The 24,412-nt window shown below is 31.2% G+C and overlaps 1 protein-coding gene across 2 annotated transcripts; it reads right to left on the reverse strand.

The window, feature by feature from the left end:
* Positions 1-1,670: 1,670 nt before the first annotated feature.
* On the reverse strand, positions 1,671-24,412 carry LOC110029318 (proteasome subunit beta type-5-like). 2 transcript variants are annotated; one of them, XM_020731555.1, is made up of 8 exons: positions 24,271-24,412; positions 24,026-24,148; positions 23,773-23,902; positions 3,419-3,525; positions 3,137-3,271; positions 2,960-3,063; positions 2,779-2,879; positions 1,671-1,997 (listed from the first exon to the last, which is right to left on the reverse strand). In XM_020731555.1, exons 1-8 carry the CDS (start codon positions 24,373-24,375, stop codon positions 1,870-1,872), a joined length of 933 nt encoding a protein of 310 aa, XP_020587214.1. In that variant the 5' UTR covers positions 24,376-24,412; the 3' UTR covers positions 1,671-1,869. The 2 variants fall into 2 exon arrangements, with proteins under 2 accessions (XP_020587214.1, XP_020587213.1); XM_020731554.1 differs by having other exon boundaries at positions 24,238-24,412.

The following is a 24,412-nucleotide window of genomic DNA, read 5'->3' on the forward strand; positions in this document are numbered from 1 at the left end:
TGTCGTTAAGCATATCTTAGCAATTATTTGAATGTAAGATCTTACCTTTTTTTTTATCGGATCTTGTCGATCATATTTTAAAGATCTTCTCAATCGGATCTTCTTTCACTATATGACCTCCCTGTATCATAGCATTTTGTAGAGTCTATTTAGGTGCTAGATTTATAAATGGTTGGTGTCTATGTAATTGACCTTTGTTAAATGTAAGATCCAAGCATTTTTTTTTCACTGTATGACCTGTAGGAAATGTTAAGGTTGTAGGAAATGTTAAGGTCTTTATGTAATTGCCCCTTTCAATTGATAAATTTTCATACTTCATTATGAAAAATATGAGACAAGATGTTGAAGTAAAATATGAAAATATCATACTTCAATATGTAGACAAAAACGAGCAATTGAGCAAAGTTAAGATATTTGATCCATACTTTGTCTGTGAATTCTTCATATTGCTTGTCTTTGGAAGCTTATGGTTGATCCATGCTTTGTCTGTGCAATTGAGCAAAGTTCCTTGAGCATATTGATTATCACATCAAGGTAGAATTTCAAGACATACTTCTCCTGTTGTCCCATCTAAAAAGGATGATGAGTGACACAATTACTATTGTTGTATGCATCAACACGATCATCTAGGTAAATTGTTGTTAAACATTTCTTCAGAGATCTTTCATTTATAGAAAAAATCTTTCAAATGAGCTGAAAATAAGCTTTATTTATAATATTTACAAGTGATATTTCCTCTTATTTGAAATATTAATTGCAAATCAGCTGTTTTCGAAACACACAAACCAAACAGTTTATCCAAAACAGGGGCATAATAGTCATTTATCCGGAATCAGTTGTTTTCCAAACGCACAAACCAAACAGTCAGACAGTTTATTCGAATCAGCCGCTCATCAACAGAAGATGCCACTGTCTCAAACAGACCCTTAAGATTTGTTTGGAACTTCTTAAGATACAAATGACATTAAGAGTCTAAATTGTTGGATGTTTTAAAATATTAAAAATAACTAAAATACAGACATAAAAATATAAATGATTTAACAGAACAAAAATAAAATATATTAAAATAGATTTTGTTTTTGTCTTTCTGTTCCTGCATGCATTGAAATATGACCAGATTCCAAGCAAAAATAATTTATAATAGGCGGTGGCAAGTGAAGAATGACCCCAAAAAATTTGTGTTCGTAAGACATACTCAGAGCTGCATACGCCTGTAACCTACAAATAAGTTACAGGGAGGGTATTGAGAGGTTATAACCGCGTTATACCACCTATAACCTCCCTATACCTTATAATAAGTTTCACCTACCTATACCTTATAATAAGTTTCGCGCTTCTATTTTCATTTATTTGTAAGTTACAGTAAGTTAAATGAATGTTACAGGAGATATAATGCGATTATAACTCCCCAATACCCTCCCTGTAACCTATTTGTAGATTATAGACGTACGCAACTCTGCGTACGTCTTACGTACGCAAATTTTTTCCCATGGCATGATGAACGAGTGACCATAGCACATAATTTAAAACTTATTTTATTTACATATTTTTAAATGCAGTAAAACATGAACTTTAAGCTATTTAAAATTTTTAAAAATTTTACTTTACATTTAATTTGCTTTAAAATTAAGTATAAAAAAAATGAAAATGCTAAAAAGAAAAAGGCTACCCTGCAACAAATTTAAATTGTAGCTTCATACGTAAAATTCATGTTTTGTTGAACTTTCAACTGATGTAAATGTCATAAAAAGGAATTTGAGCATTAAATCGTAGAAGACATGGACCACAAAAGTTTCTGATAGTCTCAATTTTCAAAATGTGCAACATTTCCAAAGTTCCAGTGAGAGCAGCATTAGCTAGAAGTGGAACCTAAGCAACTGGTGCTTCGGCCATCTCCTGCTCCACAGAGGGGGTGGCAATTGGATAATACTTGTAGTGCAGCTCGCCAACATCATCCCCAGAAAGCTTTTTCCAACCATCAGGTCCAACATAGTAAACTACAACATAGAAGAAAGATGAGCAACAGTGCAACCAAAACCCTTTCCATGGTTTCCTGGTACATTTTTATTTTCTGAACTGGTAAAGGATATCAAGGAGCGCTTGTTGCATATGCATATGGAGGCCGTATGCATGGCCTCCAATTATTTCACGCCACATAATTAACATCAATTTTAAAAATTTTTAAATTTTTAAAATTGGGTCTACTGCCATACACTTTTTTTGGGATAAGGGTGATTTTAATTGGGCGACCACATGCAACTCTGCATATGGTCACCGTATGCAATAATTTTTCCATATCCAGACGGTATTTGGTAGCATAATATTTATAGAAGTTAATCGTGAATTTATCTTAGCCAACCAAACACCAAATATAAATAATAAATTAAACCAATGCTATGTTAAATCCAATTTTCCTATATTTTATCTTTTTCTTCTCGTGTTCTGTCATTTTTACGAAGTAAATACGGATTTAATAAATCCGATTGTAAGGGATTTATTCTGCAATCTCTCCTGATCTGTTCCGTTATAGTGCGGATTTGATAAATTCAGATTTATCGGATTTGTTAAATCCTATTTTTAAAGGAAAATTAAGTGACAGCCAAACACCACCCAATTTCCTTGCATCGAAAATGCACCTTACAATTAGAGATGCAAACACAGTAACAAAAATGCATAACAAGGACCGGCTTAGGGTAAAAGGCAGAAAGAAAATAAATCCTAATTTATAGCTTCATGGGATTAAAGCTGAAAGTTGAGAATTGCAGAAATAAAGCATACCGCTAGCAACTCCACCACTCGCTCCATCACGAAAAGTAGCATGATAAATCGCACGACGAGCAAGTTCTGCTGCTTCTTCAATTGACAAGTCGAATCGATATCTGATGCGACAAATAAATCAAAAAACAGAATCCATTGGCTTTAGAAATAGTTTTGATCAAGCATTTATAGAATTTCTTACCCACTGTCAAGCACCCCATAGGCATATGGTGAACCAGATCCAACAGAGAATCGTTTTCCTTTCAGTCTGCCACCTTCACTGTCCACATAGTATAATCCTGGGCCCTAAGTAACACATAAAAGCACATATCAGAAAGAAGATAAAAACTGAGCATTAGCATAAGCACAAATGCATCACCGTTTCATCCCATCCAGCAATCATTGTACCAACTGAGAGGCCCATTCCACGATACGAGTAGAGAATATTTGCCAAAAGCTTAGAAGCACCTGTCACTGAAATCCTTCTTTTGTTTGCAAGTTCATGAAGACGGCACTGAACAACAAGAATGAAACAAATTCATAGGAAAGATTAACAGATTTCCCTCTTTTCAATTGGCATATGGTTTTCAATTCTGAAGAAAAAAACAGCTTTCAAGGTGCATCATGGCATAATCAAATATACAGAACCAAACACACACACCTTGATCCCCAAGTTTCTATGCCAAAATTGACAGTCTGCAGCTCCACCGGCCATTGTACCAATCATGTATGGGTTTATCTCAATAATTTTCTTGACAGTTTGTGAAGCTGTTAAATACAAAAAAAAGGGCAAAACAGGGGAAATATCTTCAGTAGATTTATAGCTATGCAGACCTTATTAGAGTATTTTCTTGGTTCTGAAATAAACGACGACAGTTTTCCTACAATATCATCTGATAAGCTGCTTATGCTTTGCTACCATTTGCTTAGGATCTCCTGACTAGCTTATATGGAACAGAATAACCGATGTTTAAAATTATGCAGTTGGATATTGAGGAATTTTCTTTTCCTGAGTGATAGGCGTAAGCCTCATTGTTTTGAATATTGTGTGTATATATATATATATATATACATTTTTTTTTGAAAAAACCGAAGGACTCATATATTAAAAAAGAAAGAAAGATGCAGATAGATTGTATGAGAAGGCCCAATCATGACACCCTACCCACATGGTAAACATCACATGCAAATGGTTCCAAAAAAGGAAAATACAAAAAGATACATGAGAGCCTAAAAAAACCAAAATTGTCAAAACAAGTAGTATCAGGTAGCTAGAGAGCGACCCAATTTTGCCCCGCCTCTGCCTCTAGTTTTAGGAAAGGAGTCAGCTAACAAATTGACAAATTGGTAATTGGTAAGATGAGTGTCATTGTCCGCAAGGCATTTCATATTTGAAATATTATTTAGAGCAATGATAGAAAAAAACTATCAAAAGGCTCAATCGGTAACCAATTGTCAATTATAAATTTGAAAAAAAAAAAAATTGTCACAGATATTACCTATTTTTAGATCACACGTATGAGTGTTTGTCACAGATGCTACCTGGTCTTAGTTCACATATTTTTTTAATTGTTTATCAAAAATACTACGTTGGCCTTGAAGCCTAAATGATAAAAAAAGGTGATTAAGGATGGACCCCTCTTTGATTAAGAGATCTCTCTGAGCTCTAAAGATGTGTTCGGGACACTGTATTGGCTATTTATCGACCCTATTTTGAATATCATGTTCTTTACCGAGATGTACTTTGAACTTTAGATGCATGATTAAACAAGAGAAAAGTTAAAAGTAATAACTTATCTAACATCTGAACTTCATGTTTGCAACAGAATAAAGGCTTTCCCAATGGTAATTTTTTAAAAAAAATAAACAATAATCATAATTTTCTCCAGAAAATATTTTTTTCGTTTGAAGCAGAGACTATAAAATGCAATTACTATAATTCATTTTATCTAACTTATCTATCAGCTGAACTTCCAAATTTCCATCTGATCAATGCAATTTCTCAAGAAAGCAGAGGAAAAAAAAGAGATTATTGTTATGTCAAATGAACCACATGTATACATAATTCTTTCCAGAAACAAAATTACTCATCTAACATCATAACTTTAATATATGTCATAGTTTCAATAGAAAGTTTGAACATAAATAGCAATGCACATATACCTTTCCATGAATAATTGTTCCTAATTAAACAGAAGGAAAGTAAAAGGTGATAACTTTGTTGAGCAAGTTTGGATGTTAAAAAAAAAATTCAATGTTTGATATGTATTGATACTATGTGATGTTGGTTTGGCTCTTGCAATTTATTTGATGGCTTTGTGGACCTAAAATTTTTTGTGTTTGTGCAATTAGTTGCTTGCTCTGATGGTTTTGAAGACTTTATCGGTGATGCATTTCATTTTTTGAAATGCTTTGTAGAGGAATGATAAAAAAACAAAACAAATGACTCAACAGATCATCAATTGTGAATTCAATAATTGACTCAAAATATTTAACATAAATATTACCCGATATTACATCACTCATGCCGAAGTTTTTCACAGATACTACCTGGTCTTAAAACCTAAATGACACAATTGGTGAACCTGGATGGAGTCTTCCTTGATAACTTGATCTCACCAAGCTCCACTTCGAAATCTTCTTTTTCACTTGTTTGTTGTCTTGAAGTAATTTTGTTTTACTTGCTAAGAGTATTTTTGTAATTTGCTTGATGAATTGCAGTCTAAATATGATTTGCATGGATCATTGCAATTTACACCACGAGAAGCTCTAGCTATCACACTTTTTATCATGTCATACAATAAGTCAATTTGTGCTGCTTATTAGCGTTTCCAACACTATATAGATTAGCAAGTATTTTGATATCAGGGTTAACTTTTTAGTGAAGTTGTCTAGACATTGTCAAACCCCTAGGCTACCAACATTATCAAACACCTAAAACCTGCTTTTGCACAAACATTGAGAAATCTATAGCGATCTGAGATGCATGTCATTATTTAAGGTATTGATATCTCTGTGTTCTAACATTATTATATTACAAAAAAATTTTAATGGTCTAACAATTTTTTTAAATAGGATTGTATCGGAGCAATTGCTGGCACACATGTCGATGCACATGTAGGTAATGATGAAAAAATCACATATATCGGATGGTGTGGGGCTGCTACGTAGAATATCTTAGCAGTGTGTGATTTTTATGTGTTTTACGTTCGAGATGACTTGCTGAGAAGAAAGTGCTCACGATAGTCGAATTATCAAATTTACAACTTGACGTGAATACAGGTTTCAAATGCCTCCCTCAGGTTAGTACATTTAAGGCATACATGAATCTTTCGATTTTATGATATATACTCATGATCTTATTATTCAGGAAAATATTACCTCGACGATTCTGGATATCCATTATAACAAGGTTTCTTAAAACCATTTCCCAACAAGAGGTTATCACATTCCTGATTTTGAGCACAACAACCAAGTAATTAGATGTAAGAATGAACACTTCAATAAAAGACACTCGTCATTGTGGAGTGTTATCGAGAGAGCATTCGGTTTATTGAAGAAAAAGTAGGTCATACTCTGATATATGTCGCATACCTAAATAAAGATAGTTGTTGCAACAACAGCGCTCCAAATTTTATACGAAAGTGAAATTGATTTTAGGGTCTTAGATGAAGATCCAACCTGCATGCCTGAGAAAGAATTAAAACATCCGGTCGGACATTCATTACCGAATGAGGACTATGGTACGAACGAGTACAACAAATCCGAGGGATGCGTCAAGAGATGATCCAATTAAAAGAAGAGATCACATATTCTTTGATAAATGCATCAATTGTAATTATGCAGCATTACCTACTGTCTTCTTGTTGATGATTCTTATTTCAGCTATACGGTGGATTTATAGATAGAAGTATACTTTCTACATTTTCTATAGCACGTTGTATTAGGATTTTCTTAATGTGTCATTTCTACATCTTATTTCAGCTATAGGGGGGATTTTTAGGTGTAAAATGTTTTAAAATTTTTCAATAATTTTGTTATATTTACTTTTTTTTATCAAATTGAAGCCATAATGTATTATAATCGCAGGAATCATGAGTTCAAAATCATCAGATACTTTGAGAGTTCTGTCCTGCCATCATGGCAAGAGGTGTTGAGTACCAATCAAAAAGGGAAAGCAGTTACGGAAGGAGATTTTACTCGTCCCAGAATCAGGACACCTCAAGATTGCAAGATGACACAGATGAGTTCGCTCCAGACAGTGATTAGGTGATGAGAGATGTTGTGGAGAGGAGATTATTCCGAAGGTTAAATCATCAAGACATGAAAACAAACATCATTTTAAGCATGTTAGTTATTTTAGTGGTCCTTATTATAGATATATACATGAAATGACTGATCGCATTTTATGTATTAGGAAATTTTAGACTCCACTGACTTTTTTTATATAGTTGGATATGTTTTCGTTATTTTATTGTATTTATTTTGAAAATTGCACTTATTCTAATATATTATATATATATAAAGGAAAAATAGTCTTTATCTTCAGAAATAGCTACAGCACAGCAGGTTATCTAAAAAGATCCTTGCTTTTCCATAGTATTTTGAAAATTGCACTTATTCTGATATCTCATATATAGCAGCTTTTTGTTGTATATATTTTGAAAATTGCACTTATTCTGATATCTCATATATATAAAGGTAAAATAGTTTTTATCGTCAGAAATAGCTGCAGCACAGCAGGTTATCTAAACAGACCCCTGCTTTTCCAATAGCAGCTTTTGGACAGCACCTGAGAAACAGTAGCCACCCCAAACGCATCCTTATAGATTTATGAAAATCCATTAGTTTGAAATGATGTGTCAATACCTTGTAAGCAAGGTAGCTCACATAGTAGGTCATCTTACAACATCACACTATAGAAAAGGAAACCCACATTGTGGTATTTAGTTATTTAAAATCAAGTTAATTTTATTTTAGCTTATGAATATATTTTAAACACAAGACATCCCTTTTAGAAACTCAGGTTCTAGAATATACAAAGAATGCAACAAGCATGCTTCCTTTCTTATCAAAGAGTCTTCAAGTACAGTAGGCCTAATTTTATCTCCAGTGAAAAACAATTTCATGAGCACGTTGACAACATGAATGTTTCTCGCATAATAATGATAATATTCTCTTGGCAACAACATGAACACAATTGTTGAGTTCAAGGTCGGCACATGACAAGAAGAGAATTTCTCTATGGCTCTAAATCAAAGATAAACAAATGAAGGTGAATCTTCTGGTGGATCAAAGATTTACAACGGGTAACCTCAAGCCCAATCAAATCAAAGATCAACAACAAGAATGAAGATTGGTGGTTTTAGGAGTTCACCATGAGGCGTCATTTTAAATGAAACTAATGAAAATATATTTACTTAGAATTTTTCATTAATGTTGAAAATTAGTGAGCCTTGTTCATGAAAATGACTCAGGTAAATTATAAGAACCATGCCACCTCAAAGCTTCTTAGACTACAATGTGAGTCTAAGATAGAAGCATCCGATTAATATGCTTATTTTCTCATAGGCAATTTTAGCTATATGACAAAAGTGGCCATCTGCATGATTAAATTGATGAAAGTGTGCATGATTACATCCAGCTATAGGCTGCATGCATGTCGTCAACATCAAAGACCCACAGCAGTCATACCTACCATTCCAAATGGCAACACGAGGCTACCACTATAGTTTTATCAAGCATGGTCATCAATTGTGAGAATTCAAGTCCTTGAACATGTATGAAAGATCAAGATTAAAGAGAGACAAAATTCTAGTTAGATTAAAGACAAAGGTATCAAGCCATGACTATATTAAAGCTCAAACAATGAGGTATATGCATTAATCAAATCGAAAATCAATAGTTCTACAATATTTATCCATAAAGAAGGAATCAGGATTGTGTCATGCAAGAGGAGCATGTATGAGCAAATCATTGGCTTCAACAATGGGATATGTGCGAGCACAAAGGGGTAAAGTCCTTGACACCTGTGCTTCTAGGGCTTCATAGTAATATGAGTTTAAGGTCTAATTTTGAGGTAAAAAAAAAGTAAAATCATAAAATGTTACATCAATCCACAATCTCAGGTTATTTCTTCCCAAACAATCACTCAGAGAAAACATAACTTCTCAAGATATACAAGCTATCTTTAAATTCTTACTTATTTGTATATAGCATAAAATCCTACTTAAAAAAAGAGCATTTTGGATTTTTTTTGTTTTTAAATGGGTGACACCACATAAGATTCAGACTGAATCATATACAGGAGCATCGTATAATCAGCATGTGGCATGACACACACAAACCAAGTTACACAGACCTGAAAACACGGAGTATAACTTCCAAGTAAAATCTCATTAGTACAATCCAACCTTTAACATCAATATAACAATCTTTCCCAAGCAACAATAATATTGCATTATTTGAATCTCTAATATCACTAAAGCTTCAAATAGTGAAGCTAAAGTATGATGCGCTTCCAGCCAAGCATTGTGAAATTAAACACATGAGGATGTTGATCTGTGTACAAACAATTCAAATATTTTAATTTACTATGTATAATGTATTTTACAATCTTAGAAAACCTTTATTTTAAGGAAAGGATAGTGCAATGTTAATTTAGCAGCTCATATCCTAAATAAAAGTGTTGAGGGCACAGAACACAGAAATATTATACCTTTAGGGGTCATCGTTTAGCAATGTTCACAACTATAATATTGTACTCAATGCTATAACACCATCTTCCTCAATGAAAAAAACCGATAGCATTGTTTTAAAAATATTACAGAGCCTGCACCCCAAATCCTATTTTGTTCTGAGGCAATGTTTAAAAGATTTTTTTTCTCATAATTCAAAACTCACGTCCCAGTTAATCAAGCCATGGGATTTGTCTCCTAGAATTTCAAAACTATTGGAGGCATAGGTTTCAAAATGCATAAAAACCTATTTTTTAAATATTTTTATTAGAAAATAAATTTTCTGATTGTTTTAACAAATTCATAAATTCAATCCTAATCCTAAAAACAATTAAAAAGCTAAAAACCCTTAATTTTAGGTTGTCGTAGTAAGATAACACCACTACAGCTCTCTATCTCTATCTATCTCTATGTATCTCTAGAGCTCCAATCGTCTCTTACAATCTCTTGCCCCTCTTTTGTTACTCCCTCTGTCCTCTGTTCTCTCTCCCTCTCCAATTTCTATCTCATGTAAGAGGAGCTAATGATCTCACATTAACTTCGAAATAAAAATTTCTCTAAATCTTAACATTCATATGCACTTATGTGGTGTCTCCTCCATAGACTGAATCATATTTCATGAAAAGTAAAGTTGATTCGTTTCATATATTGTTCTTAATCATATATTCATGAAAAGTAAAGTTGATTCGTTTCATATATTGAATTTAATCAAATTATATCTTATTTCCTCTGAAAAGGCTACATTGTTTAGCAAGTTATTTCTTCATAAAACCTACTACGCAAACTCTACTTTGCCTACATATTTTATAAGCATAAATCAACATTATTCAAACTTTTGTTAATTTGAAATTGAGCATGGCATATGATTCAATGGTGATTTGACTTTTCATAATAATTAGTCAAGTTTATTTATTTAGTTTTCACTATTATCAACATTGAAATGCATTAGCATTGACATAGTTTTAGGCGTTAAAAATAGTTCATATTATGTTTGCATAACCTTCAATAAAATGACTAATTTATAAAACATATTTGTTAGATTATTTTAATTGAAGATTTGGCAATTAATTATTTAGAACTTTTTGGATGTTTACTGCTGCTTTGTAAACTGTAGTTGTGCCGGTCGGAGCTAAAAAAATATTTTGCTTGAGGGTGTGAGCCTAAATTCAAATTATTAAATGTAACTTTTATAGAAAAATTATCACAAAGGTAAGACTAAAGGATCATCTTGCTCAAACTCATAAAAATGTGAGATCATGTGATAAAATTTCAGATGAAGTTCAATGAAAGATTAGACTATTGAATGCTTTTACAACAGCAAAGTATCAACACTAATAAAATATGGATGAAATGATAGAGGAAGGATTATTATTCTTTAGTTTTTTGACCTTCTAAACCTACTAATAGTCCTATTCGTGACACTACTAGTGGAAAAGATAGTACCATTATTTTCAGTATAAGAAGTAGAGGCCCTATGGATCAATTTATTGAAGATTTAGATCCTACAATTATAGATCAAATTAAAATTGACCCAGTAGTCTCCTCTGAGGAGCATCAGAATCATGTTTGTATAGATATTGAAAGTTTGATAATGAAAATAAAAAACGCACAAGTTTCAGACATAAATATTGAACAAAGAAATGAATACTATTAATAAGATGGTTCAGAGCATTAAGAATATATAGGCACATATAAAAGTTTCAAGACTATCCGATAGTTGGCAGATTTAAGAGGTCAAGGCTTGATCAAACTCATAGTCAACAATTATAATGGAACAGTGTTTTTTAAATAAGTTAACAAATCTTTGTTTTATTAAAGATGCATTATTTTAGTTATAATGCTTAATATCAATGATGAAGTTTGGGACCATCTAGTGTTCAAATTGTAGTAAATAATCTAAGTGCATACAAGCAGCGATAAAAGTGTTAATAAATTAAAGAAAATAAATGTATTTGATTCCTTATGCAGTCCATTGTCTTTGACTGGATGGAAGAAAAGCTTGGAGACTTACCATAACATAAAATGATTTGATTAAAGCGAAAATAAAAAGCAATTTTATCAAAAATCATAATTGGGTTTTGAGTTTCATGAGACAATTTAATAAAAATTTTGTTAGACTAGTCATTACAAGATTTGCTACTGTTTAATTTACTCTAGAAAGAACTCATATGGTGAGAAATCAACCAGAGTCAATGTTTACTTCCCAAAAACAGAATAATAATGCGAAGGCCAAAAATTTTGAAGAGAAACTTGTGGGAAAAAAATTGTCCTAAGCGATAATACTTTTTTGACTGAGTGACATATGCTATTAAAATGACAGAGGCTTTAGTTGAAGTGATGAGAATGGTTGATGGAGAAAATCAACCCATAATGAGCATTATTTATGGTAATATAGGCAAGAAAAAATAACAAAATAGCAAAGCACACAGATGGAAAATAATAAATTTATAAATAGAACTAGAAAATTATTAATTGGAAATGGAACAATCGATTACACTGTGATTTGTACTCTATTGGATATTTTTAAAATATCTCTCTCATTTTAATAGTAGCTTCCTTAAATGTGCAAAGGTTAATATCGATAAGTATAAATGTATAAAAAGAATAAACCCAACGAAAATTTTTGAAAAGGCCAATAAACAATTTGATAAATTCATCATAAAAAAAGAATAAACCCAACGAAAATTTTTGAAAAGGCGAATAAACAATTTGATAAATTCATCATAAAAAAAGAAATGTTTGATATGAGAGCTGCCCAATTATCATGAAAAATACATTCACCGGATATGATGTCTATTAACATTATTTAATATTACACTTATTGTTAATTCTGTTAAATATTTAATTAATATTTTTCACAATTAATTTTTGCTGACTTGTATACTGGAGCATTTCAAAGGACTTTGGAGATGAAACATACAAATTAAAATAATTTATAGTCAATTTCTCAATTCTAACATGTTCAACTTCTACGATTGAACAGAAGTGAAGCACATCCAACCAAGTGCATCCAAAGGAAATAATATCATTTAGTTATAAATTATAACTAGGATTAACAAATTGGTTTATGTCATCTCCAATAAGAATTAGAAAGATGGACACTTTAGACCAACTTCATGCAAAGATGATAATGATCTTTTAATTTTTAATGATTCATGAATGGGTTGTTAACCAAGAAGAGAAAGAAACTGAAGAAGTATTACCAGGTTAGATAATATAAAGATATTGATATTTATGTTAGCAATGTAAAATTTTTTTGTAAATTAAACTTGACAAAATCCACCAAATGTAAACAAGTTCAAACATAAAATACGTTAAGAGGTTGGTCAAGTATATTCATTATGAAATATGTAATAAATTGTATTTTTGTTTATTCTTATGAGCATATATAATATAATAATCTTGATGCAGAAAAGAAGAATGTGATGATGATGAGTAAGTAAGCTGAACAGGGTGTCTAACATAAGACTAATGGAGAAGAAAATAAAGTTATTAGAATATCCTAGAACTGATGATAAAAATGATGAAGTTGAATTCAGAGTATAAACACTTCATTTAAGATGTATTTCAATCATATGTCACAACTTTTTATGTTTCCTAAACTCAAAAATTCTTCCTTTTTTTTTCTCTATTATGAACTTTAAATTTTTCCTTATTTTTTCTGTTTTTAATTCCAAACTTCTGCCTCTATTTGATTCAAAATAAGTTTGGATTTAATTAAGTAAATCTCCTCAATTTTAGATAAATTTTTCTAAACCTTAACCTATAAAAGTACAGGCAGATGACCAAATTTCAACTTTATAAACTCCTCATAATGAAAAAGAGTGAATTCTAAAGTAATTGTTGCACATGACACAAAATAGATCATTAATAAGTACAAAAAAAAATGCTTGAAATATCTCAAGCCTACCAGTTGATGCTCTCTTTTTGCATGCTATTTGGTTAAAGTGAAAGAATCAAAGAGTAGTTGGAAGGGCACTCTGCACTCTTAGACTTTTACTACTCTTTAATATCATAAAATACACTGAAAATTTTGTTCATCTAAACTTAAAACCTTAATAACAATTTAATATTAATTTTATAATTAACTTAATAATCTTAAGATAATTTTAAGAAAATTAAAGAGAAAAAGTTTTAAACTTAAATACCCATCTCCCCTTAGTTTTTTTATTTCGTCACCTATCTCCTTCACCGTTGGTTTTGCCACTGATTAGGTCATAAACATTATTAAGTCAGAAGTCAATCATATCATTTCATATTGGTTATGAAGATTATGAAGTTACATTAATATATGCCATTTTATATATGCATAATTTTAATCACTAAGATATAAACTAAAATATGTGAAAGCTTAGATCAATAAAAAAAATATTTAGAAAAAAAAAACTTAAATATGCAACTTTGATGTATACAATGTTAACAATAATCAATTAATATTATTGAAATATAAGGAGACATCTAGGTGAGATAGATTTAAATACATTGAACAATATAATACATAAGAAAAAAAAATATGAATGATGATATAACTTCTAAAGTTAAACTTAGACAATTAATATAGGGAATTATCTCAAGAAAATTATGCAATGAGAGACTATAATGGAGATTTAAAAGTTGTTTTTATGAAATCAAAACTAAGAAAAACACCATAAATCTTGTATGAATATGATTGTTGAGAAGAAATAAATTTGTTGATATCTAAGTTGGAGCTCTAGAGATGAGAATATTAAATTGAACTGTAGTAATACTACAAAGGATAAAAAAATGAATGATTATATTAGATGAATTATAGGAGTGACACAACTTATCGATAGCATATAGTGCACTATAGTGCAAAAGTTTCATCAAGTCATAGGTCATAGCGTATAGTGTAATACACATTATTTTAGCTAAAGATTTTAAAAAGCTGGAAGAAAATGGATCGACACTATGTAACGCCAAAACTTCTAAAAATGTGTCGTACCGATGTCGAACACATATCGGACACCGACATGCCCTGACACTTTAAAAAATGTCTGAACATTTTTTCAGGCCCGAACATTCGGTAACACAACTCAAATCTGCATCGGATGTGAACTTATGAAATATCTCAAGCCTACCAGTTGATGCTCTCTTTTTGCATGCTATTTGGTTAAAGTGAAAGAATCAAAGAGTAGTTGGAAGGGCACTCTGCACTCTTAGACTTTTACTACTCTTTAATATCATAAAATACACTGAAAATTTTGTTCATCTAAACTTAAAACCTTAATAACAATTTAATATTAATTTTATAATTAACTTAATAATCTTAAGATAATTTTAAGAAAATTAAAGAGAAAAAGTTTTAAACTTAAATACCCATCTCCCCTTAGTTTTTTTATTTCGTCACCTATCTCCTTCACCGTTGGTTTTGCCACTGATTAGGTCATAAACATTATTAAGTCAGAAGTCAATCATATCATTTCATATTGGTTATGAAGATTATGAAGTTACATTAATATATGCCATTTTATATATGCATAATTTTAATCACTAAGATATAAACTAAAATATGTGAAAGCTTAGATCAATAAAAAAAATATTTAGAAAAAAAAAACTTAAATATGCAACTTTGATGTATACAATGTTAACAATAATCAATTAATATTATTGAAATATAAGGAGACATCTAGGTGAGATAGATTTAAATACATTGAACAATATAATACATAAGAAAAAAAAATATGAATGATGATATAACTTCTAAAGTTAAACTTAGACAATTAATATAGGGAATTATCTCAAGAAAATTATGCAATGAGAGACTATAATGGAGATTTAAAAGTTGTTTTTATGAAATCAAAACTAAGAAAAACACCATAAATCTTGTATGAATATGATTGTTGAGAAGAAATAAATTTGTTGATATCTAAGTTGGAGCTCTAGAGATGAGAATATTAAATTGAACTGTAGTAATACTACAAAGGATAAAAAAATGAATGATTATATTAGATGAATTATAGGAGTGACACAACTTATCGATAGCATATAGTGCACTATAGTGCAAAAGTTTCATCAAGTCATAGGTCATAGCGTATAGTGTAATACACATTATTTTAGCTAAAGATTTTAAAAAGCTGGAAGAAAATGGATCGACACTATGTAACGCCAAAACTTCTAAAAATGTGTCGTACCGATGTCGAACACATATCGGACACCGACATGCCCTGACACTTTAAAAAATGTCTGAACATTTTTTCAGGCCCGAACATTCGGTAACACAACTCAAATCTGCATCGGATGTGAACTTAACAAAATTTTGAGAAAATGGGACATTGAAATTAAAAAATAATAAATATATGCATAACCTTAAATATACCTCATAGTCGAAATCATCTCATCTCTGGTCATGTTGAAGCTCCCTCTAATATTTGTCAAAATCGAGCATCGAAGTTGGTGCATCCAATATTCATCCAAATCGGGCATTAGTAATTTCCTCTTTGTAATCACAGGATTTTTAAATTCTAGTATAAGTTTGATGAATTATTTTAAAAAATAATTTTCATAAGTATGAGGTTTTATAATATAAATTAAATTTATGAAGTTAAATTTTATTTTTGCAAAATTTGTATTACGATATTTTCAATAAAGAATATAGAAAAAATATATATTTTTATATTAATAATTAAATAAATATGAAAATGTATCAATACCATGTTGTGTCCTATTTTTTTCAGTTGTGTCATGTCCCCATATCATATCGTATCATGATTGTGTGCCCGTGTTTTTGTATGTGTTTCATAGCATCTACATTACTTGAATATTTACAAAAGCTAGAATTAAAAAAAATAATAGAGGCTAAAACAATGTAAAATGTAACACTAGAACTCTAGAAGATAGAAATGATTAAGAAGCAATTTTAAGTGTAGAGGAGTGAAAGTATCAAAATCTTGCCTAGAATAGGCTGTCAAAATTGAGGGTATTGAAGCCTTCCCATGTTGAAGACCTTGTGCATCAAAGCCTACAGTTTTAAATCCTTCGCAAGTGGATTCCTTCATTTGTCAAAGCTGGGACTAGGGCTGTTAAATTGGCATGAAGATTGTAAATCACTCGAAAATCAAATTGAAATTTAGCTTGGATCAAAATCGTCTTGAAATATTAGAGCCGAGCTACGAGCCAAATAAAAAGATAGAATTCATTTCAATCCGATTTCAATCCGGCCTTAGGTCGTATTAAAATTTAAAAGTAAATGAATCGTCGAATCGGACGGCGGATCGCAATTCATGATTTGTGAATACAATAACACATCCTGTATTTCTATAGTTTTATTCGTCATTTCGCTTCCCCGCCCAAAGCCCTAACTTTCTCTAGTTCCCTCTTTCGCTCTCTTCGCCTCTTCCCCTAATCCCCTAATATCGTAACTTTGGTCATCTCTTCCTCTCTCTCTCTCGCTGTTTGCAACTCTGTCGACCGCCTCTTCCCTCTCGCATAGTTGCATCTCGCTCCCTGCCTCTCCAATGGACTATGAGGTTCCAAGCGTTTGATGCGTCGACAGTGGTATTCTGCATTTCTTTTTTTTTCTTTTTTTGTGGTGGGCGATTTTAGACTTGGTAACCCTAACTCATAATATTTTTCTATCTTTCCTCGTAGCGATTCAAATAATCACAGTGACCAACAGTTTTTTTGTTTGAAAACAAAGTTGTAGGTTCTATTTTCAAAACAATTTTTTTTTGTAAGAAAGTGATCAACTTTTTGCTATGAAAAAGTGATCAATGGTTTGGAAACGACGCTGCAATTTTCTATCAACATTGTGTAGTTCTTAGCCACTGTGATTTTATTTTGTGAGTTTTTTTTTTTAATATTCACAGAATCAAAGTGTAGTTTTTTCAATCTTCTGATGTGTAGTTTTGCCCAATCATTAATCATCTAGGACTAGGGGTTGTTCCACTGTTTGGTAGTCTGATTTAAGCAGGATTTACAGAGGATTTATTTTAAATCCTACCGAACTGCTAAAGAGGCATCTGTCAATCCTAGATATTCCTAAATCCCGTTTACCAGCTAAATAAACATTTTCCATGCATAGGTAAGTTGGCATATATGCCTATAAAAATTAAAGTTTAGGTGTTAGATATGTAATTAATTACATAGATATTGTGTGGTATGTATGTAAACATTTCCTTATATATTTAACAAGTAGATTTTGTTATTTGTCTTTTAATTTAGTAATCTACTCCTATTTAGGCTTGTCAGCTACATGATCATGTGGGATCAAAAATATCAAGAGGCATTTACAACATTTCACATAATTCTTATGTATTTAAATATTTAACAGCTAAATTATTTTTTACATGCACAACACTTAAATCTATTACAATATGCATATGTTATGTGCATGTTCTAATGATTACACCACGCATGATGATTTTCAGTGTTACAGTGTTCTACGGTTCTTGGATATATTGAGTTTTATTTATTATATATTTGTTGGCTATTTTCATAGGTAAGTTGGCAAATATACATATAAAAATTAAAGTTTAGGGGTTAGATATGTAATTAATTACATAAGAATTGTGTGGTATGCAAAAATTTATTTATATATTTACCACGCATGATGATTTTCAGTGTTAAAATGTTCTATGACTCTTGAATATATTGAGTTTTATTAATGATATATTTGTAGGCTATTTGCATAGGTAAGTTGGCATATATGCATACAAAAATTAAAGTTTAGGTGTTAGATATGTAATTAATTATATAGGAATTGTGTGGTAAGTATGTAATAATTTCTTTATATATTTAATGTGTAAACTTTGTTATTTATGTCTTTTAGTTCAGTATAGAGGTCTGTTGGGTTTATCGGCTACATGAGACCATGTGGGATCAAAAATATTAAGGGCATGAACACTTATATCTGATATAATATGCATATTCCATATGCATGGTTCTAATGATTACATCATGCATGAAAATCAATGTTACAATGTTCTATGGTTCTTAGATATATTGAGCTTTCTTTATGTTATATTTGTTGGCTAATTGCATAAGTTGGCATATATCAACAAAAACAGCAACAACAATAAAGCCTTAATCCGACTATGTGGGGTCGGCTACATGAATCTTTTTTCTTCATTGAGTCCTATTTAGAGTCATATTTCATTTATTTCTAATAAATTAAGATCATTTTTTATACAATAAGTCCAAGTCTTCCTAGGTCTACCTCGGCTTTTCTTAAGATAAGTCGAATCTAAAACATCTACTCTCCAAATCGGATCATCAGATGGTCAACGTTTAATGTGAACAAACCATCTAAGATGGCTCTCTCTGATTTTGTGTGTCACTGGAGCTACGCCAACCCTATCACGGATATATTTATTTCTCATTTCATTTTATCTCTAAGTGTAAATCTCTAAGTGTAAAGTCACCCATCCACCTAATCATTCTTATCTCGGCAGCGCTTAACTTGGTATTATGTTTCTCTTTTAAAGACCAGCATTCAGCGTCATAGAGCATTGCAGGTCTCACCACCATCTTATAAAATTTTCTTTTCAGTCTAAGAGGAACTTTTTTATCACACAAAAGGCCTGAAGCATTCCTCCACTTCAACCAACAAACTTTAATTCTACCATCAACATCCCCATTTATATCACCCTCGCTTTGAACAACAGACCCGAGATATCTAAATCATTCATAGAGCTACTACTACTAAAATTACATTCAATATATTTAGTTTTAGTTCTGCTCAAATAAAGGCCTTTAGACTCCAATGTAGACCTCCATAATTCAAGTTTTCCTGGGCTCTTTCTTTCGTCTTATCCACGAGAATGATATCATCAGCAAAAAGCATACACCAAGTAAACCTTCTTGTAAATGTCCAGTAAGACCATCCATAACTAAAGCAAAAAGATATAGGCTTAAAACCGATACCTGATGTAATCCAACAGAAATAAGAAAATATTTGGTCAATCCTCCTTCAGTTCGAACACAAGTAATAGCTCTAGCATACATATCTTTATGAATTGAATATAATTCATATCAACACCTTTCTTCTCAAGAACTCTCCAAAGGATATCTCTTGGAACCTTACCGTAAGCTTTTTTCTAAATCAATAAAAATCAAATGTAGATCCTCCTTATTATCTCTGAACTTCTCCATCAAACCTCTCAATAAATGTATGGCTTCCATAGTAGACCTGCCCGGCATAAATCCAAATTTATTATGATAAATCTTTGTAATACGTCTTAACCTATGTTCAATTACCCTCTCCCATAATTTTAAAGTATGACACCATTAGTTTTCTTTAAAACCTCCTTGACTTCTTTTTTACTAATGTGACGGTAAAAAATAAAACATTTTATTATTATTAACGATATTAAGATCACTAAGGTCGATCGTATTTTCAAAAACCTCATTAAAGAATTTATCAAAATAACTCACTCACCTATTTTGAAACTTTTTTCTAAGAAAAGCAATTTTTAATTTTCATCTTTAATATACTTTACTTGAGTTAAATCTTTACTTTTATTGTCTTTTTGTTTGGCTAGTTTATACATATATTTTTCACCCTCCTTAGTATCTAATCTATTATAAAAATCACTAAAAGCAAAATTTTTAGCGTTACAAATTTTTCTTTTAGACTCTCTGTGGGTCATTTGATATTTTTTCAATTATCTAAACTTTTATATTTAAATCAATTTTTATAACATAACTTCTTATATATTATCCTCTCTTGCGCATTATTATTTCTTCACCAACTATTTTTATTTATAAAAACTTTTTATTTTGATAAATCTTTTGTTACTTTTTTAATAATGTTTGCTAATTTATCCCACATAGCATTTTCTTCTTCATGAATATCCCAAATTTTAAAACCTTGAAATTTACTCAAAAAAATAATTTTATTTGTGTCTTTTAGGTTCCATCTATTTTTACGATGATGAGTCCTAACATTCTCTATTTTATAACTCTTCATCATAAAATCTAGAACTAATAATCGACGTTGGGTAGTTAAATCTTCGCACAAAATGACCTTACAATCTTTACAATCACGACGATCTCTTCTTCTCATAAAAAAATAATCAATTTGTGTTTTATAAGATCTATTCTTATAAGTAATAAGATACTTACCTCTTTTCCTCAATAAAATATTAGTAATAACAAAATCATACGCTAAAGCAAAATCACAAATGGTTTTACCTTCCAAATGGTTTTACATTCTTCATTAGTCACTCCAAAACCGTAGCCACCATGAATATTTCTGAAATCTTCAACCACTCTACCGACAACCACTCTACCGACGTGTCCATTTAAACCTCAAATAAAAATTCTTTCTTCTTCAAGAGGTATCATTAAAAGGCATTATTTATATTAAGTCTTCTAAGTCATTCCAGAATTTATCTTTAGACCCTATATCTAAACCTACTTGAGGAGCATAAGTACGTAAAATATTAAAAATCTTAATATCAATAATAATCTTAAGGATTATAATTATATCTCCAACTCTATTAATTTTTACAATATTCTCTTTTAAACTTTTTTATATAATTACACTTACACCTTTTCCGCACATACACCATTTCTAGCACGACTCTTAGCAGAAAACCAAAGTTTAAAACCTAGGTTATAAATCTCTTTAGTTTTTTCTCCAACCATTTAGCTTTATGAATACATAAGATATTAATTTTTCTATGAATCATAATATCAACTAATTTCATTAATTTACCATTGTGAGTACATATATTCCAAGTACCTATCCTAAGATTAGTTTCATTAGTTTCAAGGAATAAATTATTTACCTACATTCGTCCGTAATGTGAGAACCGTTGCTTATTTGACACTACACTCGGGTGTCGGTATAACGACTCTTGCATACTTTTCACTGTATTCAGATCATATAGCGCGTCGCTTACAGGGGACGCCCTAACACTAACACAATAATCAAAATGATTCATATCATGATTTTTTCGACAAATTTTATGTTGTTTGTCGACTACTTAACGCAACCCTTCACTTTTCACATCCGGGTATGTATATAAAAATTAAAGTTTAGGTGATAAATATGTAATTAATTACATAGGAATTGTGTGGTATGTATGTAAACATTTCTTTATATGTTTAACATGTAAACTTTGCTATTTATGTCTTTTAATTTAGTAATCTCCTCAAAGAAAGAGGTCAGCTAGGCTTGACGGCTACATGAGACCATGTGGGATCAAAAATATTAATGGGCATTTACATACATTCCACATAATTCTTATGTATTTACATATTTAACAACTAAACTTTTTTTTACATGCATAACACTTAGATCTATTACAATATGCACATGTTATGTGCATGGTTCTAATGATTACACCACGCATGATGATTTTAATTGTTACAATGTTCTATGGTTTTTGAATATATTGAGCTTTATTTATGATATATTTGTTGGTTATTTATAGCTTAATGTTGTAATTTTTTGTAGAAGCAATGACTAGTCAATCTCAAAGTAAATCCAAGAGTTCTACAAGTGAGCCTAATATTGATATAGCACCAACTCCTACTGAGAGTGTCGGTAAAATTGCTACAAATAAGGATAAGAAAGGTAAAAGACAAAGATCAGAGATATGTAACCACTCACTGAAATATCAGTCATTCAGAAGTGGAAATGTAATTATTGTGTGAAGTTTTATGTGAAACAAAAGTCTAACATATCTCAAATGAGCAAATATTTTAGGGCAAATCATTATAGTAAAGCTGAAGGCAGGGAAAAAAATAAAAACTCTTTGACCAAATAGCCAAAGATATTGATAAAATTGACTCTATTTCTAATTTTATGTGTTTCAATAGTGATAATGGTTACGAGTATAAGTTTTAGAACACTTGAAACTTATTACTTAATGTCATGCCTGTTTGATAGAATCATAAAAAATCGTAAGAAAAAGTACAATTCTAAATGTTTCTAGAATGACAAGTAATGAAAGTATCAAGCATGACACAAATTTAAGCTTAGCATTTCATTATCTTTATTTTGCGATTTTATTATCTGACATCAAAAGTACTAATAGATGGTGCTTGGAAAGACACTAGTATGAAGCATTTACTTTGATTTTCTAACAAAATTATGAAGTGCTAGAAAAGACACAAAAAAGCAAGGGGAAAAACTATTTCACGGATTCTTGTCAAAAAAATTTGAGTTGTAAAAACAAAAGTGACTAAATTTATGTATTATTGCAAAAGTGATATCAAAGGGAAGGTCTATTATTGTTCTAGAACAGTCCCAAACATTTGTCTAAAGGCTTGTTTTGATTCCATACAGAAAACCTTCTATGTTTTAAGATCTTCTAACCATTACTCTTACACTAGTTGTTGGTTGAATGATTTAATCCCACGAAGATCAATGGATAATTGAGCTTAATGTTGAGATTTCAAATCCTACATCTATAACCAATCCTAGTATTGTTGATATAGTTGGTTTCATATTAATAAGAATAATCATAATAATTTCATAACCTCCTTACATTAATGCATTCTTTGATGAACCATTCTAGTGTGCAACACGTGCTACCATTAACTTGCAAAACTAAACTAAAGTTAACTCTTTTTCCCAATAAATATTAAGAGACACTTACTCCCAATTCATCCCTTCTAATCAAATTTGACCATCCTTTACTATTTCATTGCTAAATGCTACAAAGCTCGTATTATTGATTTCACCAAGAGCTCCCCCACCAGATTGGTACTTTCAAAATATTAATATAAATGAATACAAAAATATTAACCACTTAATGGAATTAATATATAATGTTGATCTAAAGGGAAGTCATGAAGTTAAATTTAAACATTAATGCCAATGCAAAAAGTATGGAACCCTAAGTTTTAATAACCTAACCCTCACAAAGTAAAAGCCAAAAATTTTCTTATTAATTACAATCTAATTTGGTTTATATAATAATTATAATTTATAAGGTGAACCAAAATCAGAATAGGAGCAATAGATGAAATTTTCAATTAAACAAATAATAACAATGCTAGTTGAATATAGATCATGTAGCATGGGATGAAACTTTATAGTTGACCTTCTATACTTCCTAATTTTAGGATATAACTGATATAATATTCAGAATGAGACATTAAAGAAAGAGCGGGATATGCTAAAACCAATTCAAGTTCTTGAGTTTATCATAGTGACATTTGAAACAACAATGCCAAATCAACTTATTTGAGAGCTTGGTCATGGATAATGTTCCCAAATGCCACGTCAAGCGAAATCAAAGAAAGTTCTTTTTAATAAAATAAAACGATTTAAAAACCTGTAAAACAGTTCGTTTCTACGACTTACAGATATATCCTCCCATGCTGGCTCGGGAATCGGCAGCCACAATGACGCCTTCTTTGAATATAAATGCAAGAGTAGTCGTTCCCTTTGCCGGCTTCACCATCTGTAAGGCGTTCTTCTGAAACCCATCAAACTGTAGAAACAAAGGTAGCCGGTTAACCTCTTCGAAAAGGGGACAAAAAAAGGAAGACCTCCTAAATAACTCTGTGCTGCCCCCCTTCGAATCAAAAACATGGACAAACGATTACAAACTCACATCAGTGCAGCTAGGGAGATCAAACGCAGGTGAGCTCCTGAATTCGCATGCCAGAACATCGAGTTCTCTGCTGGGCTGGGCCAAAGCTTCGAAGCCGCTTGTGTCGAGCTTCATTTCGGGTATCTACAACAGAAAGTTCATGAAAAACCTAGAAATCGAGCTGATAGAGCAGAAGAAGGTAGATGGCTGAAGCAAAACCGCAGACAAGTTACATCGGCTAAAAAAATTGAAACAAAAAGGGGGTCCTTTGCCGGGATCCGAAGTGCTCGCTGGTCGCGGGGATTGGAAGAACTGTGGCTTTGATCGGAACAGAGAAAATGAAGATGGGGCCGCACAGCCCGAGCTAACATGGGTTCTCCAGGGAGATCTCGAGCGTGGTGACGGGTT

This window comes from Phalaenopsis equestris, unplaced genomic scaffold (genome assembly GCF_001263595.1).
Source record: "Phalaenopsis equestris unplaced genomic scaffold, ASM126359v1 Scaffold000561, whole genome shotgun sequence".
Lineage (NCBI taxonomy): Eukaryota > Viridiplantae > Streptophyta > Magnoliopsida > Asparagales > Orchidaceae > Phalaenopsis > Phalaenopsis equestris.